Source organism: Lissotriton vulgaris, chromosome 5 (assembly GCF_964263255.1).
Source record: "Lissotriton vulgaris chromosome 5, aLisVul1.2, whole genome shotgun sequence".
NCBI classification, from domain to species: Eukaryota; Metazoa; Chordata; class Amphibia; order Caudata; family Salamandridae; genus Lissotriton; species Lissotriton vulgaris.
In genome coordinates this window covers 526222094-526248812 of record NC_141693.1, presented here as the reverse complement: position 1 = coordinate 526248812, position 26719 = coordinate 526222094, and the positions used below count along the sequence as shown (strand labels likewise).

The window sequence follows — 26719 nt, the reverse complement described above, 5'->3', positions numbered from 1 at the left end:
AAAATCGCATTTTCAATTTCAACAAAGACACTCGGACACTCTGCAGAATTGTGTAGGTTAAGCTAGGCTTCCGGTGTCTTACAAGATGGCCGCCTTCCAGGTGCTCCTCATTGAGTGTTTGTTGAGATGGCTAAAACGTTCGGAAGAAAGAACATTCCACACGTGAACCCTTCAAAGAGGAGAGCGCCCTTGTCTCTGAAGCAGATTAAAACCCCTCCTTCCCATTCCCCGTGGAAGCCCCCTCCTGCTTCATCTATTGTTCTTGGCTGAAAACCAGCACCTGATTAAGACTTTATGTGGCTATGTTACATGATCAGATCACCCCGTAATCTCATTTGTGGGGGGCCTCAGATGACAGCAGATGCTCCCAGTGCGACGGGACATTCTGCTCCTTGAACTTTCCTTGCATTTCAAATGTTTTTCAGACTTAGTATTTCATATTGTTTCACAGCACTAGTTTTCGCAGGCGCTGACTGGACTAGCCCATTATAGGGGCCTATTTACAATAACTGGCGCATCCCTGCAAATCAGCAGGGATGCGCCAGTTATTGTGCGCCACAACTCCGCCATCATGGATGCGCCGCATTTACAATGCGGCGCACCATGGGGCAAAAACGGGAAAAATGCGAGATGTGCCTGTGCCGTAAAAGTGACGCATTGCTGGAGTTGCGTCGCAAGCGCGACGCAGCTCCAGCAATGCTCTGGGGGCCCTATCTAGTTAATGCTGTGTCAATCCTTACGCCTGCTTCAGGCAGGCACAGGGTTTTGACGCAGCATGGGCCTAAAAGTGACTGAGTGAAATCTTGTAGATTTCACTCAGCCACTTTTAGGAGGCGTTCCTGCTCCGGAACGCCCCCTCCTCCCCCCTGCACAGGAACGCCTACATGTGGCGCAGGGCATTACGACGTGACGTATCTCCCAGATGCGTCATGTTGTAAGTACCCCCGCACCATGGAGCAAGATTTGTGCCGCAGCTGCGTCACAAAAGTGATGCAACGGCGGCGTGAATGAGGCGCAAGGGGCTTTTAAATCTGCCCCTAAACGTTTAACCCCCCCATCCCCCCCTCCCCGGCCCACTGTTGCACCAGGCTGGCACACGCTTGAACCCTGCCTAAAATGAGGATATATATTCTCTTGAAGAACATGTAAAAAAAAGCACTACACCTTTAATGCAGACACTGCCACCACATACTTTCAATGCGGTGGCAAAAGTGGCTAATTTAGTAGCAGGCCAGCAGAAGATTACCCCCTCTATTCGTGTCATTCGGCCTGCCAAGGGGGCAAAAGATTTAGACGTTACAATTCAGTGGGTGGGTTTTCAGTCTAAAGCCTAGTTTATCACTTCTGTTTTCCAATTTCCATTGTGACTAGTATTAGCCGTGACACCGCTGTCTGCGTGTGCTTCTGTTTCTTTTTAATCTACTTTAATCATTCATTGAGTTTCATAACGGGTCCTATGCTACACTGAGCATTTGAAATTGACTGGGAGGGTGACGTCTAGTGACACTACAACATATGTGCATGCTGGAAGCAGAGGCGAGGGCAACAGTGGCAGTACACCTTTGCTATACGTTTAGTTAAACTTCTTATTTAACACTTTGTAGACCGGAGTGTTTTTAGGTTAAGCGTTCGCAGAAGTGTTTTATGTGTGATCTGCAGGTGGCAGGTTCAACCCTTCGCCCTCGCCACCGTCCCGCGGATCCGCAGAACCACCACCGGAGGAAGATCCTTCTCTTACCTGGCTGCCAAGACGTGGAACTCCCTCCTCACCCACCTACGTCTGACCCAGGACCATCTCTCCTTCAGGAAACAACTCAAGACCTGGCTATTCGAGCAGTAGCAGCCCCCCCCCAAGCGCCTTGAGACCCTCACGGGTGAGTAGCGTGCGCTATAAATTGATTGTAAGGAAAACATAGCCAGGAAAATGCAATGCAAGTTAGATAATCAGCCACAAAGTCATAACAGTTGGTATACATTAGTCTTCTCAATGCCTTTCCTACTACTGTGTCCTGCACTTCCTAAAGTACTCTTGAATGAGCCAGAAATATAATGGGTGCAAATTGTGGACGAGTGGATAGCACAACCCGCCTCAAAGCACTACAAATACGGCCTTCCCATGATATAGAGATTTTGCATACAAAACATTATTTAAGGTCGACAAATTCAGTCAAGTCAAACTTTTCCCACGAGTACCCGTAAAATGTGGTAAATTAGGATTATTCGTCCCTCTTTTGACAACTAGGTGGAGAATCCGGTTTGAGCCAGGATTGTGACCCATAGCCACATCGCAGTTTACTCCACCATCATGCTGTGGCGTCACTAGGGTTGGTGTCACCCAGTGCGGTAACTGATGGTGTCACCCCCTCACAACTTACCCCATGATGGACCGCCTCCGAGTCCGCCAGTGTCTGGCGGACTCGGACTCAGTCCATCATGCGGTAAGTCGCGGCCAAAGCTTGCTGACTGCCCTCCTTACATTCATTTATTGAATGTTTAAGTGTTTAATCTCTAATTGTAGAAATATAATAGAAAACTGTTTATAAGCATTTGTAAGTAAGGTGGGCTCAACAACAAAGGCACGGCATATAAAGGTTTTTTTGCCTCTGTGTTCTTAACCACTCTGTCCCCTGTACGCTTTTATGTGGACTCTCAAAGAGACTCATCTTTAGATCTACCCATCTGAATGCTCACTAAGAACTGGGGCTCTTAGAGGTGTGGACGGGATTACTTCCTAAGAGTATTGTAGGTGAAATAAAAACAATGTATTAAGATTGGCTAAACTCTTCTAAACTTACACTTTCATGGATGCGGAAGCATTTGAGCTTTTACCAAAAATCTCTGGAAAAATCCCTACCATAACTCTTCAAAGGGCCTTTCAATACTGACCATCTTGCTCCTCTTGTGACTAGGCATGCAAAGAAATTCGGGCAGTTAGAGAACCACACAAAGACTTAATTTTGATAATTGTAACTGTTTTTGTCTGAACGATTCATACAGTCCATGTCAGGTAAAAACAAGACTCCCTTCCCTTGCAAATGTGTAATGCCAGATCTGTATACATGATGGGAAGTGTTCTATTGTCCACTTTATGAAAATACTTCCCTTTGTATTCTGTACATACAACTTGTGGAGATTCTTGATTAAATGTCAATAGAGAAATATAAAAAAGTAATAATAAATAACCCTCAATGAATCTGAATGAATGACTAAAAATCAGCCAACAGAGAAACTAAATAAATGAGAAGAACAAATAGGATACCAGTAAACTCATGGCACTACAACTAACAGTTCTACCCCTGTTGACCTTCTGTACTTTACTTGCCAACCCAGGTATGCTGATGTAGATTACATATACGGATCTCCTGGCCCGTTATATACAGTGCCCTGGTATTATAGGCTTTCTTGCATTAATGATCTGTTCTCGAAAGACTCTTATGGTGCACACAAGGATTGAAATCTAAGATGGGTGGGCTCCACCGGAATTTCTCTCTTTGTATTTAAATGTTACCCACGGGCAATCACGCAAGGCCAACACAGGGAACCTGCATATAATAGAAAGAAGTGCACATTTTTGGAGCAAAAACACACCGACTCCAATTGTGCCACTGCCACTGCCAGGCAGTTGTACTTTGAATCTGAAGGACTTGTGGAAGATCTCTTATAATATGTTTTTTTCAGTCGTAAAGCCAGCTTGGCTGAGAAGGAATCACTATTTTACGACACATAGGGCTTACTATTCCCCAGCCATGCTTTCAAAATTTTCAAAGGGCCTTCCGGTAAGATGTGAAAAATGCAACTTAGAAAGCACCGATAATTAGGATGCCACGCCATGGTGGCGGTGGCATCACCCATCCACAACATTGTGGTGGGCAGTGCACACAGCACCGCCCGCCACAATGCTGTGGATGCACCTTGTGCATTTGCATGCACAACATGGTACCGCGCGGTGCCGGCCATGTTGTGCATGCAAATGCAGGGGGGTACCATAGGTACCTCCATGTCCACCCCCCATGCCCTCAACACCCTGGGGACCCGCAGCGGGCCCCCAAAGCCAAAGACTGCATGCCTTTCCATGGCGGCAAGGCTGATCTCTGCCTGAATCCTAATATGGGTCTTGCAGACACCGTCACTATATTGGAGATGTTTTCCTCCCGGTCGACGATTTGACTGGCGGAAAAGCAGGGGACGGCCTTTCCGTCCGCCACAGACCCCCCGCCATTGTAATACGGCAGGGGGAAATGGGATGCGGGCGGAGGGAAATGTCAGGCAGAACGCCACCGCCATGCGTGCGGTGGCGATCTGCCGACATCCTAATAGACCCCCTAAATATGTAAGTACTACAAAACATTTTATTGTGTTAAACGCATTTCCTTTCCATTATAATTTCAAACATCTTTATAAAAAAAACTTAAAGTGAAATTAGTGAAATGCTCCTTTGACAAAATCTTAACTACTCTACTTCATAAACTAGTAAATTCCTCCCTAGAAGAGGGAGTTTTACAACCAGCACAAAAACTGGGTCAAATTACCCCGGTATAGGAGATTTAACATCAACTCAATGGACTTGCAGAACTTGAAAACAGTCTCCAAACTTTCCTTTCTTGGAAAAACTATTGAAAAAGAAGTCTCTATGCAACAACTGTCACACATCTCTAACACAGACCTCTTAAACTCTTGTCATTTGGTTCTGTCATCTAAATGCAGCATTGAAATAGATACCTTACAAATAATTGTGGATATTCTGTGTACATCTGACAATAATGACACACGTCCACTGATGTGGGAGCATTGGGGGGAAAAAAAGAATCATTTGCCTCTTTATTTAGCTGAGGAACACGATTGGATATTTTTGGTTTGGTGCCGGTGTGGTGTAGGCTGAAGTAAATCTCAGGGTTACCATCCTCCATGAAAACATTGTACTGCCTGTCCTGGAACGTCAATGGCCTACGGGTTCAAAATAGGAGAGAGAAAATTCTACAGTATTTAATAGACTCACCAGCTCAGGTTATCATTATACAAGAAACCCACCTGTTGAGAGAGGAGATGAATGATATTTGTAAGAAGCTCGGGTGGGTGGAATATTGTGTTTGTACATGTGTTTGTACATGTCAGACTGCCAATGTAAGGGGTGTAGCTCTTTTAGTTAAAAAACAAGCTAATGCTACGCTACAGGAAGTAAGAACAGACACTAGCGGCTAGCGGCAGATGGGTGATTGTTAAGATTTCTGTAGGAAATACTTTTTTTGTAATTGTGGGCTACTATGGTCCTAATCAGGACGATCCTTCTTTCCTAAAGACCATCTTTTAGAATCTTTTAGAATTCCCTGACACAATTATTTTGGCAGGGGATTTTAATATAGTTTTGAGTCCAAAATTAGATAAATCATCAAAAAGTAGAGCTACTGTTTCCTCTAAATCCAGGGTCTTTCTTAAAGCAATGATGAAACAACATCTCATTTGTGACATATGGAGAGAGCGATCTGGTACTCAATTGGGAGTATCCTTCTATAATAAAAAATATAGGCATAAATCTCGTATAGATTATATACCGATCAGTAATAATCTGAGGAGTACTACAAAGAATATCGGATATTTAACCCTGCATTTGTCGGATCATTCAGCAGTGTGGATTGACCTGGGTTTAGAGGGTGGCGAACAACAGAGGCTATGGACTTTTGGCCGTTCACTCCTCTTAGATGAAACTGTAACTGGCCAGTTGATAGAGGAGGTTAAAACCTTTTTGGAAATTAATTTAGGATCAGCAGACTTCATGGTTGTATGGGATACCTTGAAATCCTTTTTAAGGGGGGTGATTACGAATTAAACCGTCTATAAGAATCGACAGTATAGACAGGAAATTACATCTTTAGAGCTCCAAATGAAAAGGTTGGAGAGTAGGATTAACAGCTTATCTGTTGAGGAGCAAGAATCAAGAGGAACATTAGGGGTAGAATTGGATTCATTGAAAGCCACTTTGTAAAATATAATTCAAACTAGAATTTCCAAAAAGTGGGAGGCAAGTAAGCTTGCCCACTTTGAATATGGTGAGGGGGCCAGCAGACTACTTGCATGGAAGGCCAAGTCTGATAGAGTTAGAAATCATATTAAAGAAATATAAGATATACACACCAACTCAATAATAAGCGAGGAGAAGGAGATGGGAGAAATCTTCCATGCCTTTTTTGAGGGTTTATATAACAACAATAGTGACTCTGACTTTCTATCTATACAAGACTGGCTGCGTCCAATTCAGCTACCTGCTCTCTCCACTACCGATCGGGAAAGTTTGGAGACAGATATAACGTATCAAGAAGTTAAGAAATCTCTTCTTGCTGGTAAAAAGGGTAAAGCTGCAGGGCCGGATGGCCTTCCTGTTGAAGTCTATAAGACACTGGATGATATAATCATCCCCTTAATGGTAGAAATGTTTAATAACATGGGGGGAAGCAAATATTACTCTAATTTTAAAACCAGGTAAACCTCCTACTAAATGTGGGTCATACAGGCCAATATCCTTGTTGAACTCCGATTACAAGGATATTGGCGGATAGACTAGGAGATGTGGCAGGTGGGCTCCTACATACGGATCAAAAGGCTTTGTAAAAGGCAGAAATTTGTGTGATCTGACTTATGATTTTATTGGAGCAATAGACTTTGCGTCTACTTTTTCTCTCCCGTTGGCGGCTATGACATTGGATGCAACCAAAGCATTCAATAGGGTGAACTGGAAATATCCCATAGCAGTATTAGAGAAGTTAAACTTTGGGCCAAACTTTTGCAAGACAATCTGCTGTATTTATAATGAGCCCTCGGCTAGGTTGGTGGTGAATGGTAAAACGACCAGACCATTTCAAATTAGAAGGGGAACCAGACAGGGCTGCCCCCTCTCCCCACTTCTTTTAGATCCTTACATAGAGCCATTCGCTCAGCTGCTCAGGGAGGAGCCAGATATTACACCCCTTAGAAGTGGCTCATGGGAGAGAAAGGTGGCATTATATGCCGATGAAATTCTTATTCTCTCATTTGATCTGGAAACCTCTTTCCCACGGGTCATCGAACTAGCGAGGGACTTTGGCCAGGTTTGCGGGTACGACATAAATGCTGATAAAACCGAGCTCATGTCATGGAACCTACTGAGATGCCGATATCAAACCAAAAAAAGAATTACGTTACTTGGGGATTAAGATTGTCCCAGAAATAGATAGAATTGCAAAGGTCAATCTTGCTAATATCACGAAAGAATTTCAAGAAATTATGAAATCTTGGTCTTATCTTCCATTATCTATTCAGGGCAGAGTAAATTTAATAAAAATGACAATTTTGCCAAAAGTAATGTTTTTATTTAACACCATTCCGTTGAATTTTGAGAAACCATTAATAGATAAATTACAGCGTTCTATCAATTTTTTTGTTTGGGTTGTCACGGCTGTTAGAATATCTCGGAGAAAGCTCAGACGTAGAAGGGAAAAAGGAGGGCTGGCTCTTCCTGATATTCAATACTATGCCTTGGCTTTTCAGCTTACACACTCCAGGATACTGTTAAAATCCCCAGATATGTCGGGGAAAGGTAACATGTTTTTAGCTATGCTAGAGCAGCTTGGGATAATATATGAAGGTTTTTTGTTTAAGTTTGGGGACAAAACGTTTTTTAAGAAAGTTAGATTGAAAGTCCTAAGTGGCTTAGCTCAGATGTGGGCTAGGATTAAAAAACTAATAGGTCTTGAATATTATTCAATGTTGGCCCCCATGTGGGATAGTCCAGGTACTCCTGCTTGCCTAAAAGATCAGCTAGCAGTCCCTTTGAAAACTGCGGGTCTAATAGTATGGGGGACCTTGTGGTTGATGGATCTCTCTTACCCTGGGCCACGTTGAGTGATAAGGTTGAGGGAGGACTATCAAAGTTTAAGTACTTACAGTTATTAAGCTGGTCCCAGAGTTTGAGGGGTTTGTTGGGTCGGGAGGATCCCCTGTAAGACCATCTGACTAGTAGGTCTGTACTTAAGAAGGAGATATCTTTCTTTTTTTGAGCTATTGAGGAGACTATTGACGGCGAGTTTAAGTTAGCTGAAGAATTATGGGGGACACTATTTTGGAGGTAGATCTGGAGGACTTGTGGAAGATCTCTTATGATATGTTTTTTTCAGTCGTAAAGCCAGCTTGGCTGAGAAGGAATCACTATTTTACGACACATAGGACTTACTATTCCGCAGCCAGGCTTTCAAAATTTTCAAAGGGCCTTCTGCTAAGATGTAAAAAATGCAACTTAGAAAGTGCGTCGGATGTGCATATGTTTTGGGAGTGCCTGTCTCTGTTGAAATTTTGGAAAGAAGTTGGAGATTGTCTATCTTCTATTTTGGGACGTACGATACAAATCTCGCTGAAACATGTCATCTTCAGTATATTTAGTGATATCCTTGGTTCCGATAGAGACTTTTTATTTTATTCCATCTTGTTGGCCAGGCGGGAAATATGTAGGAGATGGATCGAATCATCACCCCCCCAAACAAGTAGAGTGGTTATCCTCAGTAAACAAAACTTCCAAAATGGATCTGGCCCGACTGAAGAATTCTAAGAAACGTGCCAGTTGGAGGAGTCTGTTGAATTGGACTTAGGGTTTTTTTTGTTGTTGTCCCATGATTAAGCCTCAGGCGAACTCTCAGACTGTCAAGTTATTTGCTTCAGTCCAAAATTCTGGAGAGAGTACAACCACCCTCCCCTTAACAACGGGAGGGGAGCAACTGGAGTGAGGTCGTGGGAGCTACTGGTAGGCTGTAGACGAAGGGCGAAATAGATCTCTATGAAGCCTACTTCTCAAATTTGAGTAGCAGTGGCACTCTTCTGTGCTTTGGTCGGCTGATGTTAGAGGCGAATGAGGAAAAAAATAAAAATAAAAATGACACACGTCTGCTGGGACTACTGGATCTGTCAGTGGCCTTTGACACCCTTAACCATGGCTCTCCATACTCTATTTTACCAGTCAGGCTAGGATCCAAAGGCAAATTTATGTGATGACTTACAACTTTCATCTTTGACAGATCAAGGATTGTTAAAGTAGGATCTTGAAGATCTACCCTATCAGTAAAATGTTGTGTACATCAGGGCTCCTTCACCCTCTGTATTTAATCTCTATATGAAACCACTTGGTCAGATGAGCCATGAAAAAGTAACCCATACAGAACAATATGCAGACTATACCCAACTCTAAACTAAGAAACCTGTCTAACAATTCTTAAGCCTTAAAATCCATCCTTGAAAAACAAGTAAAAGTGGACAAGTTCCTTTAGTCTAAAACTAAGCACAGCATAAACTAGATTCTTCCTCGACTCTGTGGAAACTGTCTCCCCCACCCCTAACAGTCCCCCTTCGACTGTCACCTTGGAAACACTGCCAAACTGGCCCCATGTGCCAAATTGCTGGATTTCACTATCTATCAAAATCTCAGTATCATGCCACAAATTAAAAACTTGCGAAAACTGTCTCCTTACAACTATTCCTACAAAAACACAAAAAGCAAACATCTCTAAAACTGATGTCAAAGAAGTAATGCAAGCTCGAGGTTTCATTCTCTTTGATGTGGGCAATATGCTACTCTCAGTTCTCCCAAGATCCAAAATCGTATTAAAATGACCTGTTTCCTTCACAGAGCAGGTCATCCTGAGATATGTGAAAGGCAAGCTACGCACCTCAGGAGCAGAGAGAAAAACTAGAGACCAATTAAACTACTCCTATAGATCCAAACAACAAAAATGACAACAAAACTACCATTACCAACATTTTGGACCAAACCTCCAGAGAATATAAGACTGAAACCTAATCTGTTTGCATTCCAAAAGGCCCTAAAAAACATCTTTTCAAACCATGCAAAGCTAGCTAGACACTGAAAAATGGATATTTAATATTACGTTGTTATTCATTATCAAGAAACATGGTTACCCTTCATTGTCTTTTACTTGTAAAGGGATATGTTGCTCTGACAGATAGGGCTGCACTACAAAAAATGCTTGCATACATAAATATATAAATAATGCATTACTTTGCGAAAAAAATCACAAGCTCTGCCGAACCAGAACAGTCGGAAAAGTCTTCTCCTACGTCACGGCCATGAGCTGGAACGAGCTCCTGATCGACATCTTCAAGAAGACACTCAAGACCTGGCTCGTCGACTAAACGGAGCTGCTACCCCCCCCATCCGCCCCAGCGCCTTAAGACCATCACAAGTGAGTAGTGCACTTACAATTCCCCTGATTGATTGATTAAGGGAACTAGCAGCTGCGCACCACTGTGTGAGTAGCGAAGAAGGAGAATATTCTAGGCGCATCTGTTTTTTTTTTAACAAGCAGTGATTGTGTCAACCAATTGCACCATGATGACTTGGTATCTTTGTGGTAGACCTAAAATCAAGTGAGGTCAAGGTGTTAAACTTTCTGGAAAACTCTGTATAAATGTGTCAATGTGCAAGAGGTGTCAAGGAGAGAGAGTCTACAAACTGCAAAATATTGTTTAGATGAACACATGAGTAGATAGTAACATGTCTCCTTATCAAAACTAAAACATCAGTTAAAATATATGTGTAGACATTTAAAACAGCTTACTTGTGCTTTTGGATGTCTTTCACACCATTTTTCAAGTTTCCCAATCTTTCCGAAGGATTGTCCCTGCAGAAAGAAGGTCCATGTCAACAGTCACAGTCTGGATTGATATCCATTAATTTATAATTGTTTAAAATGAAATGTTTTTTCATACCTGCATAGTTTTTTTATTAGATTAGCAGCGTTTTTGGTAATTTTCTTTGGAAATTCTATCATGTCGATGCCTCTCAATATAATATTGTAGGTCTTCATAGGGTCAGGGCCTGAAAATGGCGGGCTAGAAGAAGAAGAAGAGACCAATGAATGAACTTCCAAGTGAGCAGTATTTGCGGCATTTCATTAAGCATGCTGTGAGGTAGAAATAACATGGAACAGAAAAAGTTTGAGACTATTTTTCTCATGAACAGCACAGTGCTTTGTAATTGCAATGATTTTCCATTTAGGATTAGAGAGATTGGAAGTGCTTTAAAACAGCGGTGGATTAGATCTCAGCATCATTTACGCAAAAACTATTGCATTTGTAGAGTTTCTAATGCTAATATATAGACATTAGGAGCTTCTGGTGGTTTTTCAGGGTTTTGTCATGCAGCGGCTTATCAAGATTAATCTCTGCTGCTGCTCAGTGCTGAAAAGGAAACATTCAGTACAGCTCTGCAAATAGTGAGTTTTAGGTACCCTGGGCACAACCTGAGAAGGATTAATACAGAGTGCATAATTGTTTTACATGGGACTATCAAGGCATAGATCATCAGTACTAAAGATGACATGTTGACTTGCAGTGCCAATCTGTCCATCATGTAGAGTGAGAAGCCAGAATTCAGGGTTTTATGAACTGAGCGTGCAATTTGTAACAGACACTGGACTTCAATGTGGAATAACTGATGAGCAATCAAAAAAGCGACAAAAAATGGTAATCAGATGTGCACCAGCATGCAAGACCATGACTGCAGTGGGATTGGAAAAGGGTGTGATATTTAGCTCATCTGATGTATTCGGACCATGGAGAGAGCAGAATGTATTGGGTTCGACAAATAGCATCTAGTAGCAAGTATTCTCGTTAAAATGGGACATGTCATTCAAATTTTGTTTCTTATCATATCAAAACCGTTAAGTCTTATTATTTGTCAAGCATTTTTCCCCCAGTCAGGTTTGTCCTGATGAATTTTACGTGGAGTTGCCGTGCCTACGGCTCAAATTAGAATAGTGATATGTTCAGAAACAGGAGTTATTGCACATATTATGGTTAATCCTTGTTGAACTGGCCCTTTTGGCGGGTTCACCCCTAAACGTTTTGCCTGTCTCCTAGCCTTTTCCCTGTGTAGTGTGGATGGTGTTAGGCCTCTAGGCACTTTATCACTGTGGTCCAGTGTAAAGTGCGTGCGCTCTCTGTGTTACATTTGAAGGTTAGCCTGCCCTCCCGCAGGAATGCATGGGGATTCCCTGGTCAGTGTGTGTCAGTGGTAATTCCTGTTATGAGAGGAGCAGCGTGGTCAAGCCTGGTATGTGTGAAATTGTATTAATAAATGCTGCGCAATGGTGCGCAGATTTGTTATGCTTATTTTAGAAATGCCACTTATAGAAGTTGGCATTTCTGTGTGCTATGTGTCTGCCTGCCTGACGTGAATTGCATGTCTGACTTTCGAGTGACAGGGGCTAGGTAATGTTAATGTTAATGAAATTTATAAGAGCGGAAAAATACCAAACGGTGTCTTGGAGCTGAGGACACAAGTAACCTGCTGTGTGTCTAGCCTTGGAACAACCATGTCTTTAAGTTTGTCCTGAAACCGACAAGTGAGCTGGCATTCCTGATCTCTAGTGGAAGAGAGTTCCACAATCTCTATGTGCCGTAGTAAAAACCACGGCCACCCCAATGGGAGGTCCAAATTCTGGGTACCGACAACATTCTTGCCCCCATTGAGCGGAGCTGTCTAGTTGGCTGATACAAGAAACAAAAAAACACACACTGGGGGTCTAAAGCTGGACCTAATACGCTCCAGACGACAAACCGACTGAGAAAGACAACGCTAACTCGGTCAATGGATGTTTGCCAAAACTAAGTAACAAAAAGTTTACGGGGTGCTCATAACTATGACCTGTATACAGGGATTCACTACAAATCTAGACTAGACCCATACAGAGAAGAGTAGGATGTCCATCAATGTCAAATGTAGATCATATATTCTCATTTGGCCATCCAGATAGGAATGGTATGTCCCATGATCATTGGGACTGATCCATAACCTACGTTTGTCTGGGTCTTATCTCCAAGATGCAGTGAAGACCATTTGAGAAAAAGGATCGTGATGGAATCTAGTGCAGTGCAAAAAGGAATAAAGTGTAGTGAGGTTAAAAAAGGATAGTAGATCAATACAAAAACTTTAATATAACTTGATCACTCCCTTAGTAAAAACAAGAACAGTGCAAAGATGCAGTCTAAACAAATAACTGCATTTATTCGGCCAACATGTTTCAGCCTCAGGGTAACCAAATCCCGCGGCTTTCTTCAGGGCCACAGTCCTTAACGTTTGCTACTGCATATCAAAAACGGTGAAAAAGAACTCAATTAATTAAAGGATACAACTGTGTCGTGATAAGTATCTTTCAAACCTCTGTATCAACCAGTGTCGAATTTATCTGTTCATGGAAACAAAACAGAAGTATTATATGTGAATCCCAACAATTGAAATGCTTCCAGGTCACTAGTCTGCACTCCAAAGACTAAGTTTAATAACCACTTTGTACTGACCTGTGTTGTACAGGGAGCAAACCTCACCTCTCCTGGAACCTGGCTCAGGATAATATGAGGCCCCGCTCTAGAAAAAGGTGAAAAAAGGGGAATAAGGAAGTCACTATGGATAACAATGACCTTATGTTCCTCCTTCCTGTTCAATTTCCCTTCTAAACTTAACACCTTGTCGAGCGCAAAAGAAACACTCTCTGACTATGAGACAAATGGGCCCCCGCCCCGTCTTAGTCAGAAAAAACCATCTCCAAAACTTCACTGCTGTGTTGAACACAGAAAACCATATAGCGCCTGATTATAACACTAACCAGGGTCAATATTCTATGTGTATTAATACACAACAGATGGGTGACAAACCCTGCCCATTATCTGTTGTCTGCAAATTAGGAAATATTACAGCACAAGGTGGACGAGAAGGGCTCGCTGCTGTGTTAGGCAAAAGAATGTGTGTTGTGCCTAACTGAAAATCCTACACAGGGTGTCCTCACTCAGATGGTCAAGGGTAGAAAAGCACTCTCTGTGTTTTACAAGAGGAACAAGAGGAACACCTCTCTATACCTGGCGGATAATCAAACCTCCCCTTCTCTGTTGTATTGTGGTGAAAAATGTAGCAACCCAAGAGAAGAGAGTGAAGGGATTTCAAGCCTTACCTGTCCGTCGTTGCCTCCAAGCTTCCAACTGAGCTTGGGGGGAGGCAACGAGGGCAGGAAGTATCGCCGTTAAAGAGAGTTTCAATGAGGGCGGAGCTTCCCACAAACACCAGCATTAAGTGTAACAAATGACAAATTCTAAGGAAGTGACTAGGTCTAAGTTTGTCAGCGATAACTGGTAAATTGTTGCTCACCTCGGAAACGCTGTGATAATCTGTGCGTTTCCGTACGCTGGACTCAGTCAAAATCGGCCGAGTACGCTCTCGCGAGAGCAGCCCGAGAAACTACAAAAACGCGTCATAGCGCGAGGGCGTGTAGTTCATCCCTCCTATTTCTGACAAGCGCTAAGGCAGATCAAGCGCGAGTATGAAGGAGAGACTTCCAGCAAAAGTCTATCACCTAAAGGGTGTTGCACATACTCAGTACGGCCTATTAAATAGCTCACCATAACAAAACGTGCTATTATTGCAGAAAGTGACAGTGTGCTGATAGAATCGTGCAGTAGCATAACGAAGGCCTGATTAGTAAGAGACAGAACAGGCAAGTACAAGAAAGCTTACAACAGTAAGGCACAGAGTATTGGAGTGCATTCGTGTTTTGAATACCTAAGCCATCTAGTTAGTTGTAGGAAGTGAAGTGCATCGCCTGCTATGTAACACTCCATAAAGCTGTGACTATGGAAGTGTATAGACCATCCAGGTTGATTAGGAGTAATGGTTCATGTAACCTAATCGATAGGTTGAGGTACAATTCAGCTAAACAAGAATCAGTCAATGTATACAGCTTAATGGAACAACTTAGTGGAACCACGATGTACATGTAAGCTGTCTGTTGGAAATCATAATATCGGCTGCTTGCTGCACAGAGCTCTTCCACCGGGGGAGGGGGAGGGGGTGGGGAGTGGGTGGACGTTCTGTCGTGGGCGCAGAATCACAAAAGGAATCTGGTCAAACCGTTCAACTCAAAGCTGTCCAGGGTATCTCATCATTCAACCCTCTGACATCAGAGGCCAATCTGTAGACCCATTTCTGCTCTTTAAGAAAAAGGAATCTAGAGATATCAGCAACATGTGGTGCAACATAGGGTTTCTCTAGAACTGTCCAGGTAAACTCAGTTTCTTGGTGGTTACACTCTAGGAAATGTTTCGACAATTTGGATACAGTTTTCTTGCACCGGAACACACTTTTATGCTTGAGTATTGTGGTGCGTATCTTCCTGGTAGTCATCCCCACATAGTTTATCTAGCAGGGGCATGTAAGCAGGTAGATTAGATTGGAGCTGTTGCAGTTGGTGAACTGTTTTTGCAACCATGGACGGCTGGTTGCTATGTCCACCTCAAGGGAACGAGCAGTCTGAGGGCACACTGAGCAGGCACCACAAGGATGGTGTCCTGTTACTGCTGGAAGGTCCCATAACGTACCAATGGATCTGGTGGAGGTGTCTCTGGGTCGGGTATGGACCAATTTGTCACGCAAACTGTTTGATCTTTTGAAAGCGAATAGCGGAGGCTCGATTTTGTTGTTGCCTGCATTCAGGAGCTTCCAATGTCGTCTGACAATTCGTTGTAACATGTTAGACTTAGTGTTGAAAGTGCTAACAAAAGTGATGCGTTCTGACGGTAGTTTGGGCACCGGGGGTTCTAGTAGGCTCAGGCGGTTGTTGTTAAAAGCCCGTTTAAGAGAACGTTTAATTAGTCTTTTCGGATACTGTCTCGCTGCTAGTTGGCGACTTAGCTCTGTGGCGTGTATAGAGAAGGACTCACTCTCTGAGCAGTTGCGTCGGACTCGGCTCCAGCTCAGGATCAGACAGTGATCCTGACACCACCAACAACCCACCATCCATCATGAGAGGGAGAGGTCGATCACAACATTTTCAGAACTATAGAGGTCAACCGACCGGCCAATTCCAACCTTGGTGGCCACCCTCCAACTGGGGTCCACCAGCTCAGCCACAATACCCCTTTCAGCCACAAATGGGTCCATTTCCTGGGTACCAATCCAACTATGCAAACCAGTCTTTTTTAGGGTTTGGCCAAAGACGCCCGCGAGGCAAAAAAAGAAACACCCAACCTCAAGTGCACTGGGATACATCAGAAGGACCACATGCAGGCACCCGGAGTCAGACCAGGAGAACACCGGCGACTCATTTTTAGGAGCATTCCATATTTTGTTGATGTCATACCCGACCCAGAAACACCTCTACCAGATCCATTGGTACGTTATGGGACCTTCCAGCAGTAACAGGGCACCATCCTTGTGGTGCCTGCTCAGTGTGCCCTCAGACTGCTCGTTCCCTTGAGGTGGACATAGGAACCAGCCGTCCATGGTTGCAAAAACAGTTCACCAACTGCAACAGCTCCAATCTAATTTACCTGCTTACATGCCCCTGCAAGATAAACTATGTGGGGATGACTACCAGGAAGATACGCACCAGAATACTCGAGCATAAAAGTGTGTTCCGGTGCAAGAAAACTGTATCCAAATTGTCGAAACATTTCCTAGAGTGTAACCACCAAGAAGCTGAGTTCACCTGGACAGTTCTAGAGAAACCCTATGTTTCACCACATGTTGCTGATATCTCTAGATTCCTTTTTCTTAAAGAGCAGAAATGGGTCTACAGATTGGCCTCTGATGTCAGAGGGTTGAATGATGAGATACCCTGGACAGCTTTGAGTTGAAAGGTTTGACCAGATTCCTGTTGTGATTCTGTGCTCACGACAGAACGTCCACCCCCTCATCACCCCCTCCCCCGGTGGAAGAGCTCTGTGCGGCAAGCAGCCGATATTATGATTTCTAACAGACAGCTTACATGGACATCGTGGTTCCACTAAGTTGTTCCATTAAGCTGTATACATTGACTGATTCTTGTTTAGCTGAATTGTACCTCGACCTATCGATTAGGTTACATGAACCATTACTCCTAATCAACCTGGATGGTCTATACACTTCCATAGTCACAGCTTTATGGAGTGTTACATAGCAGGCGATGCACTTCACTTCCTACAACTAACGAGATGGCTTAGGTATTCAAAACACAAATGCATTCCAATACTCTGTGCCTTACTGTTGTAAGCTTTCTTGTACTTGCCTGTTCTGTCTCTTACTAATCAGGCCTTCGTTATGCTACTGCCCGATTCTATCAGCACACTGTCACTTTCTGCAATAATAGCACGTTTTTTTATGGTGAGCTATTTAATAGGCCTTACTGAGTATGTGCAACACCCTTTAGGTGATAGACTTTTGCTGGAAGTCTCTCCCTCATACTCGCGCTTGATCTGCCTTAGCGCTTGTCAGAAACAGGAGGGATGAACTACACGCCCTCGCGCTATGACGCGTTTTTGTAGTTTCTCGGGCTGCTCTCGCGAGAGCGTACTCGGCCGATTTTGACTGAGTCCAGCGTACGGAAACGCACAGATTATCACAGCGTTTCCGAGGTGAGCAACAATTTACAAGTTATCGCTGACAAACTAAGACCTAGTCACTTCCTTAGAATTTGTCATTTGTTAGACTTAATGCTGGTGTTTGTGGGAAGCTCCGCCCTCATTGAAACTCTCTTTAACGGCGATACTTCCTGCCCTCGTTGCCTCCCCCGAAGCTCAGTTGGAAGCTTGGAGGCAACGACGGACAGGTAAGGCTTGAAATCCCTTCACTCTCTTCTCTCGGGTTGCTACATTTTTCACCACAATACAACAGAGAAGGGGAGATTTGATTATCCGCCAGGTATAGAGAGGTGTTCCTCTTGTTCCTCTTGTAAAACACAGAGAGTGCTTTTTTACCCTTGACCATCTGAGTGAGGACACCCTGTGTAGGATTTTCAGTTAGGCACAACACACATTTTTTTGCCTAACACAGCAGCGAGCCCTTCTCGTCCACCTTGCGCTGTAATATTTCCTAATTTGCAGACAACAGATAATGGGCAGGGTTTGTCACCCATCTGTTGTCTATTAATACACATAGAATATTGACCCTGGTTAATGTTATAATCAGGCGATATATGGTTTTCTGTGTTCAACACAGCAGGGAAGTTTTGGAGATGTTTTTTCTGACTAAGACAGGGCGGGGGCCCGTTTGTCTCATAGTCATAGAGTGTTTCTTTTGCCCTCGACAAGTTGTTAAGTTTAGAAGGGAAATTGAACAGGAAGGAGGAACATAAGGTCATTGTTATCCATAGTGACTTCCTTATTCCCCTTTTTTTCACCTTTTTCTAGAGCGGGGCCTCATATTATCCTGAGCCAGGTTCCAGAGAGGTGAGGTTTGCTCCCTGTACAACACAGGTCAGTACAAAGTGGTTATTAAATTTAGTCTTTGGAGTGCAGACTAGTGACCTGGAAGCATTTCAATTGTTGGGATTCACATATAATACTTCTGTTTTGTTTCCATGAACAGATAAATTCGACACTGGTTGATACAGAGGTTTGAAAGATACTTATCACGACACAGTTGTATCCTTTAATTAATTGAGTTCTTTTTCACCGTTTTTGATATGCAGTAGCAAACGTTAAGGACTGTGGCCCTGAAGAAAGCCGCGGGATTTGGTTACCCTGAGGCTGAAACATGTTGGCCGAATAAATGCAGTTATTTGTTAAGACTGCATCTTTGCACTGTTCTTGTTTTTACTAAGGGAGTGATCAAGGTATATTAAAGTTGTTGTATTGATCTACTATCCTTTTTTAACCTCACTACACTGTATTCATTTTTGCACTGCACTAGATTCCATCACGATCCTTTTTCTCAAATGGTCTTCACTGCATCTTGGAGATAAGACCCAGACAAACGTAGGTTATGGATCAGTCCCAATGATCATGGGACATACCATTCCTATCTGGATGGCCAAATGAGAATATATGATCTACATTTGACGTTGATGGACATCCTACTCTTCTCTGTATGGGTCTAGTCTAGATTGGTAGTGAATCCCTGTATACAGGTCATAGTTATGAGCACCCCGTAAACTTTTTGTTACTTAGTTTTGGCAAACATCCATTGACCGAGTTAGCGTTGTCTTTTTCGGTCGGTTTGTCGTCTGGAGCGTAATAGGTCCAGCTTTAGACCCCCAGTGTGTGTTTTTTTGTTTCTTACATTTACTGGTAGGGGGACTCCACCCTGGGTGGGTCTTTAAATATTTTCCCTCTGACCCTTCCTCCCCGTTGTGCTTACTAGTTGGCTGATACCACACAAAGAGATTCTGGAGAAAAGCAGGACCTGTGTGCGCCAAAGCTTTGTAGGCCAGACACAGTGCTTTAATTTTGATACGCTGAGCTACTGTAAGCCAGTGTAGTCTGCGGATCTCATTTGAGATTGATTTATGCTGTGGAAGATTCAGCAGTAAACGCGCTGCAGAATTTTGAACTACCTGAAGCTTCTTAAGGTATTGCTTCTGGGCATTTATATAAAGCCTGTTACAGTAGTCCAATTTGGATTGCACAAGTGCTGTGACTATTTATTTATTTATTTATTAAGCAACTTGTATCGCGCAAACTAAACCCGAAGGTGTCAAGGCGCCTACCAAAACAGATCAAAAAGATTTCAGAGCACCACTAAAGATATGCACGTGTAAAAAGGTGGGTCTTTAAAGCAGATCTAAAAGCTTGTAGAGTGGGGCGGGACCTTACTTCCAGAGGGAGAGCATTCCACCATTTAGGGGCCAGGTTAGAAAAGGCCTTGCCTCCCCATCTTGTTTTCCTAACACGAGGCACAGAAAGAAGAAGTTTATGAGTGGAACGAAGATTCCTGCCAGGGTTATACTGGGACAGGATCGATCCAATGCCTGTCGGGCTAGTTTTAGCTAAGGCTTTGTAAACCATGCACATGGATTTAAAAAGGATACGGTCCCCAACGGGGAGCCAGTGGAGCTGCTTCCGGGCTTCGGTGGCAGAGGCACGTTTAGGTAGGTCAAGAACAAGTCTCGCTGCCGCATTCTGGACCACCTGCAAGCGCTGTAGCTGACTCTTATTCAGTCCTGCGTACAGCGCATTGCAATAGTCCAGCCGAGAGCCCAGAAGTGCGACGACAAGTTGCTTTCTTGCCTGGAGTGACAAATAGTGCCTGATTTTCCTTAAGATGTGGATAATCCCCCAACAGGTCGATACAGTCCTATTGACCTGTTGGCACATACTCAGGGTGGGGTCGATCATAACCCCCAGATTTTTTGCTGAGGAGGTAGGATCGGGACATACTCCCAGCGAGTTCGGCCACCACTCAGCAGACCAGATCTTTTCCTTTCCTCCGAATACCATCACCTCCGTCTTCTCCCCATTCAGTTTTAGTGAATTGTGAATCATCCACTGGCCGACTGCCTCCATACAAGATCTAAAATTGGCGGCAGTCGACGAAACTGACTGGGAGAGAGAGACTAGGATCTGGGTGTCGTCCGCATAGGAGACTACCTCCATCCCAAAAGATCTAATAAGTCTGGCAAGGGGGGTCACATAGATATTAAAAAGGGTAGGACTAAGCGCTGACCCTTGAGGGACCCCACATTGCACAGACAGGGATGGAGATAGAAACGATCCCAGCATGACCCTTTGCTCTCTATGGTCGAGAAAAGAGGAAAGGAGTCCCAGAGCTGACTCAGACTACTGTTCTTCGGGATTCCACCTGAATATACTGGAGTATCTTTCTTATTTTTTTTATAAGAACGTAAGAAGCTGACACAATGGCATTGGTTTGTTGACAAAATGTAAGTCTATTGTCGACCAACACCCCTACGTTTTTAGCTTTGACCGTAGGTTTGGGAGGCGCACCCATCTCAACTGGCCACCACAGATTGCTCCAGGTAGGCTGCAAATTGATAAATATCAAAACTTCAGTTTTATCGGAATTAAATTTGAGGCAATGCCTGCTCATCCAGCTGTTAATCGCAATCATGCAGTTCTGGAACTGCAGAGTAGGATAGCTCTAATGTTTATAAGCAGCTACCACAATTTGTAATTTGTAACTGTGTTTTGTATCGCGCCAACTCACCGACAGGTCTCAAAGCGCTACTGACCAAGTACAGCAACAAAGATGGAATAAGAGTATAGAGGTGTCTAATCTAGTAGTCGACTATTGAGATGGGAATGCGTCTTTGAAGAGTAAGGTTTTCAGGGACTTCCTAAAATGGAGAAGATTAGGTTCTCTGCGAAGCGCCTCCGGTAACTTATTCCAGATGGTAGGGGCCTGAACTGAAAAAGATCTGCCTCCTTTTGTTGTTAACTTGAAACGTGGACAGGATAGCAGAAAAGATCCGGACGATCGCAGGGCGCGCTTGGGTTCGTATATCTCGAGCCTTTCTTTTATGTAGGCTGGCGCCTGTCCGTGGATTGCTTTGTGGCAGATACACATACTCTTAAATTCGAATCTCTGCGCTATAGGCAGCCAATGTAGCCTATAGAGCAGAGGGGAGGCATGAGTCCTCCTCGGCAGTCCAAAGATCAAGCGTGCTGCGTCATTCAGGATAACCTGAAGACGGTTGATGGAGTTTTTTGGAATGCCGAGGTACAGCGCGTTGCCATAGTCTATTCTAGACACTATAGTGGCTGAGACAATGGTTCGCAGCATGTTTCTCGAGAGCAGGGGGGCGAGTTTAAATAGTTGCCTGATCAGGTTGGTGCAGGAACCAACTACAGCGGATACTTGGTTGACCATCGAGAGTTCCTGGTCAATTTTCATCCCAAGACTCTTAACACTAGGGCACGGTTTTGGGGTAGGTCCTAGTTCTTGTGGCCAAAACAAATCATTCCAGGGGGAAGTAGAGGTTGAGACTACGAGCACTTCCGTTTTATCTGGATTGATTTTCAGCAAATTGGACGACATCCAATTCACTGTAAATCGTAGTATGTCTTGGGCCGAGGACTGAGCCGATGGTGTATTATCGATACTCAGCAACAGCTGCGTATCGTCGGCATAGTTAAAAACTTTACAATTCATGTTTGCCAGGGACTCTATCAATGGTTGTAGGTACAGGTTAAATAAGAGCGGAGAGAGTGCTGATCCCTGCGGGACTCCACAGGCTAACATGCCCACGTCTGAGACCTGGTCTGCCAACTGGATCTTCTGCGTCCTTCCTGTCAAGAAAGCTGTTAACCATTTGAGGGCTTGCTCTCCTATCCCAAACCTAGCCAGTCTGTCCAGGAGCAGTGCATGGCTGACGGTATCAAACGCCGCTGAAAGATCTAGTAAAATCAGGGCGCTTGGCTTTTTACCGTCAGCCATGCATCTTAGCTCATCCAGTACCGACAGCATTACTAGTTCTGTGCTATGGTGGGCACGAAAACCAGCTTGCCGCTCCTGGAGGAGATGGTGAGATTCCAGGAGGGATGACAGGGATTTTAGTACATGCTGTTCTAGTACCTTTGACAGAAATGGCAGCTGGGAGATTGGCCTGTAGTTCTTCAGGCTAGTTGGATCTGCTCCAGGCTTTTTTATCAGGGGTCTGACGCGTGCCTCTTTGAAGGTAGATGGTAATGTTCCAGTGGCTAATGAGGTGTTTAAAAGATCTAAGATTTGGTCTTCTAGAATCGGTATTGCTAGCCGAAGGATGTCAGGCGGGCAGGGATCAGCGGGGGAGCCTGATTTGGTGGATAATACAAGTTGTCTCAGAATGGTGGAATCAATTTCGGGGAAGCTGGTGAAGACAGGGATTGAAGAGCATGGAAGAGGCGGTTGTTCGGTATAGGAGACTGGGTTGTCCTTCTTGATATCGGACAAGATGGTCGCTACTTTTTCGAGAAAGTAACCTTGAAAGGTATCGCAGTCAATCAGGATATCTGCCTTTTCCTCCTTCTTACTCAGCTCTTTCAGGATTTGGAAGGTCTCTCTCTGAATGTTGGTAGCGTTATTGATGCGTGTCTCATAATAATCCTTCTTGGCTGATATAATAAGCTTTTTGTATGATTGAAACAATAATCTATATGATTCCCTGTCTGCATCCATTTTGGATTTCCTCCAGCATCTTTCGAGGTAGCAAAGTTTTCTTTTTTGTTCACGTAAACCTTCGGTGAACCAGGGGGCTCCTTTCTCTGCACCTTTTACTTTTTGTGTTTTTTCGGGAGCTAGCTCATCGATTGATTGCCTAAGGGTGGTTATTATCGCATCAAACTTTGAGTCTAGGTCGGTACTATCAGCAGGGGTAGTAAAATTCTGTTTGTATTTGGGCAGGACTTTGGTTAGGGTCTCAGAATTCACTTTCTTCCATTGGCGCACTTTTTTTGTTTTTAACGGTAATTTGGCCTGGTAGATATTTTGCGGTAAGTCGTACGAGATAAGGTGGTGATCCGACCAAATACAAGGTGAAATACTTGTGATGACCGCTTTTGGTGTCGAGGACCAAATGAGATCTAAGATATGGCCTTTTATGTGGGTTGGAGCTTCCACGAGTTGTATCAGTCCAAGGGCGGTCATGGTGGTCTGTAATGTCTGGACGGATGAATTTTGATCACTTATTTCAATGGACATTAAAGTCACCCGTTACCAGGATGTTTTTATAACGTGTGCATAGATCTGATATAATGGGAATAAAGAGATCATTGAACATGGGGGTACTTTGGGGTGGGCAGTATACTGTTAAGATAATAAGACAGGAGTTGTTCGAGGTAACTTTTGTCCCTAGTAGGTCAACGGTGTTTATAGTCTCTGCTAGGATTTTGGTTACCATAAATTGCCTTTTAAAGATCATTGCTACACCCCCACCTCGGGCCCCCTCTGGTCGATTATGCCAGATCATATCATACCCGCTGGGAAGGGCGGCGATGATATCCGGGGAAGAGGCATCACTCAACCATGTTTCGGTGAGTGTTAGGATATCGATAGTCTCGTCCTGTAAGAGGGTGAAGATTTCCAAGTGGTGTTTCTGCAGTGACCTGGTGTTGAGGGTGGCTAGCTTTAAGGGGGTTGAACGGCTTAAATTCTTACCGCTAGGAGTGTGCCAGATATGATTTTCCTTGAGAGTGGCACATATAGTAGGAGATAGGGTATACCTGTCAGATTTCAGTGCTAGAAGATCCGCTGAGGAATAGCAGGTGCGAGTGCCAGAGTCCCTCAGCCCAGAGCCCGGTCGTGCGCGGACGGGCGCAGACGGGCAGGACTCTGGCACGACTCCGGCGCAGGTCGGGCGCGTCCGCTGATCGCGTCCGCTGCGCGGAGCCATGACCGTCTGTTTTTATAGCGCTGTCGATGGCCTCACTAACCTAGCCCGACCCAAGATGGCCGCCAAAACCGGCGCCCAGCGCTCTCGGCGTCAATACTCAGCCGAGAGCGGGGCCGGAGCTGTAGGGAAGGGGCAGAAGTAAATTCTAGGCGCTGCTGAGCGCTGGGGGGTCCCAACACACCTATCAAGATCAGGTGTGAGAAATTGCAAGTAGCGAACAACAAAATGTTAAAAACACAATTAAAATTCAGGGAAAGACAAGAGACCTCCCGGCTTCCGCCTCAGGAGGGGAAAGGTGCGTGCAATGTCAGGATTACCAGCTACCTGTTCCCGGCGCCTTTTATAGCGCTGTCGATGGCCTCACTAACCTAGCCCGACCCAAGATGGCCGCCAAAACCGGCGCCCAGCGCTCTCGGCGTCAATACTCAGCCGAGAGCGGGACCGGAGCTGTAGGGAAGGGGCAGAAGTGAATTCTAGGCGCTGCTGAGCGCTGGGGGGTCCCAACACACCTATCAAGATCAGGTGTGAGAAATTGCAAGTAGCGAACAACAAAAATGTTAAAAACACAATTAAAATTCAGGGAAAGACAAGAGACCTCCCGGCTTCCGCCTCAGGAGGGGAAAGGTGCGTGCAATGTCAGGATTACAATCTGGGTGTCATCAGCATATGACGTCAACTTAAAGCCAAATTTTCTAATCAGAGGGGCCAGTTCAGAGACATAGATGTTGAACAAAGAAGGACTCAACGAACTCCCCTGCGGCACTCCACAAGGTAAAAAGTAAGGATCGGAGTTGAAGCCATCAAGAGACACCGTAGATCTCCTCACTTTCAGGAAGGATGACAGAAGGGCTAAGACCGTTCCATTAACTCCCAGGTTTTTTAGCTGATTTTGCAAGAGAGTATGGTCCACCGTGTCAAATGCGGCCGATAGATCGAGGAGCACCAATGCAGCTGTGCCTCCTCCATCCATTACCGCTCTGATTTCCTCCGTAGCCTTAATGAGCGCTGTTTCTGTGCTGTGTTCCTTGCGGAAACCGAACTGGGAGTGATCCAACAGTTCATTTTCATTGATAAAATGTGTCAATTGAATATTCAGTGAGGTGTGGATGGCTCCAGGAGGGGCAGGATGAATCAGCGCTAGGCTGAATGGGACATCCACATTTTAAGTAGTGGGAGGAGAAGTCCCTGGCCCCTGAATCGGAGTGTGCCTGCACTAGTGAATGCTGGCTCCGTCCCCCTGTGGTGTGTCTGATGACGAGCCCCACCTAACAAAGGGGAAGAGGAGCCTTGTAAACAAAGTGCTCCAATTCCCCCCTGAACCAGTTGTATCTGGTTCCTCAAGCCTTACACTGCAGACAAAGGAGGGAAGTAGTATAAATGTAGGTGCTGTGACCCCATGAAAATGTTGTTCTTGTGCTTACCTGGGCTGAGGGGAGACACTCTACCAGGAGGAACCATTGTGGGACCCAGGTGCTGCTTCTTGGGGGTCACTGCGTGCTGGCCTGCCTGGCTGTGCCCTGCTGGGCTGTCCTCAGCCCCAAGGACTGGTCATTTCTGCCTGCCTGCCTGCTCCCTATTTGTGTTAGGTTAAAGACAGGCTGAGCGTTGTACGTTTGTTTTCCATGTGGAGTGCGCTTCAGCTGTAGATCTGCAGCACTGGGCTGCGACGTGGGATTCCCTAGTATTTTTGGTGCTCCTGCAGCAGAGCGGGAGCCCACCCCGCTTTTTGGATTATTTTGTCCTCGCAGGTGCCCACCCCGCTTGTTTGATTATGGCGTCCTCGCGGCTTCCCACCCTCCCTATCTAATTTATTTACTCGGCAGGAGGCCACCATGCGTTTTATCACCAAGAAATCACTGCTGCTGGCCTGGGAGCCTAGCAAGAACTGTTTTCTTGTACCCGCCTACGTCAGGGACCAGCCGCGCTGGGATTGGCCCAAGCATTGCAGGTTGCCAGGTAGCAGGAGATTCTCCCTAACGGAGCCGCGCTGCGTCTCCAAGAAGCGCCCGGCATCTCCTGGCAACTGGGGCTTTACCCCGCTCTACAGACGAAGATCACAGTGCGCCCGAGAGCTGGGGAGCGTGACCGGAGAAGGAAGCTACCTCCCAGAGACCTGCAGGGCTGACCAAGTCCCAAGCCGCATCTAAGAAGATAACCGGCTCTGGTCTTGGACCGGAGCTGGCGTAAAGGGTGGAATTGAATTGGTGGTGCTAGAACTCACTGCTGGCTGCCTGCACATTAACTGAAGCTGGAGTGTTATTGGCCCCAAGGAAATTGTAGGACAGCGCTTGGGATGGAGCCCCAGGGCAGAGGGGTCCCAAAGGCTTTAGGTAGCACCCCAGGGTTGCATGCCTGATTTCTGCACTACAAGGAGTCCCAGGTGAGAGGGGCTCCCCGGGCACATTGACGGTGGCCTCGTGTGGCACAGTGGTGCCATTTCTGCTAGAGCCATTGTTTTAGAGTCCCAGTGAGGACTCAAGGCATGTTAGGGGCAGTACCTGTTGACTTCCTCAGTTGCGCCGTAGCGGGCAACTGCAACGATTGGGCAAATATTGTTGTAGAGAGCCCCAGTGGGGGCCAAGGAGGGCACAAGTTAGTGCCCTTGCCCACAT

General features: G+C 45.0%; 1 protein-coding gene across 1 annotated transcript in view; it reads right to left on the bottom strand.

Annotated features, from left to right (window-relative positions):
- The window catches only part of PRKG1 (protein kinase cGMP-dependent 1), a 1912306-nt gene that overhangs the window by 41951 nt on the left and 1843636 nt on the right, over window positions 1-26719 (bottom strand). Inside the window, exons 15-16 of the mRNA XM_086921971.1 lie at window positions 10744-10866; window positions 10593-10655 (exon numbers count right to left, since the gene is read on the bottom strand). Of these exons, the coding sequence (XP_086778097.1) occupies window positions 10593-10655; window positions 10744-10866 (186 nt within the window). The remainder of the gene's footprint in view (window positions 1-10592; window positions 10656-10743; window positions 10867-26719) is intronic.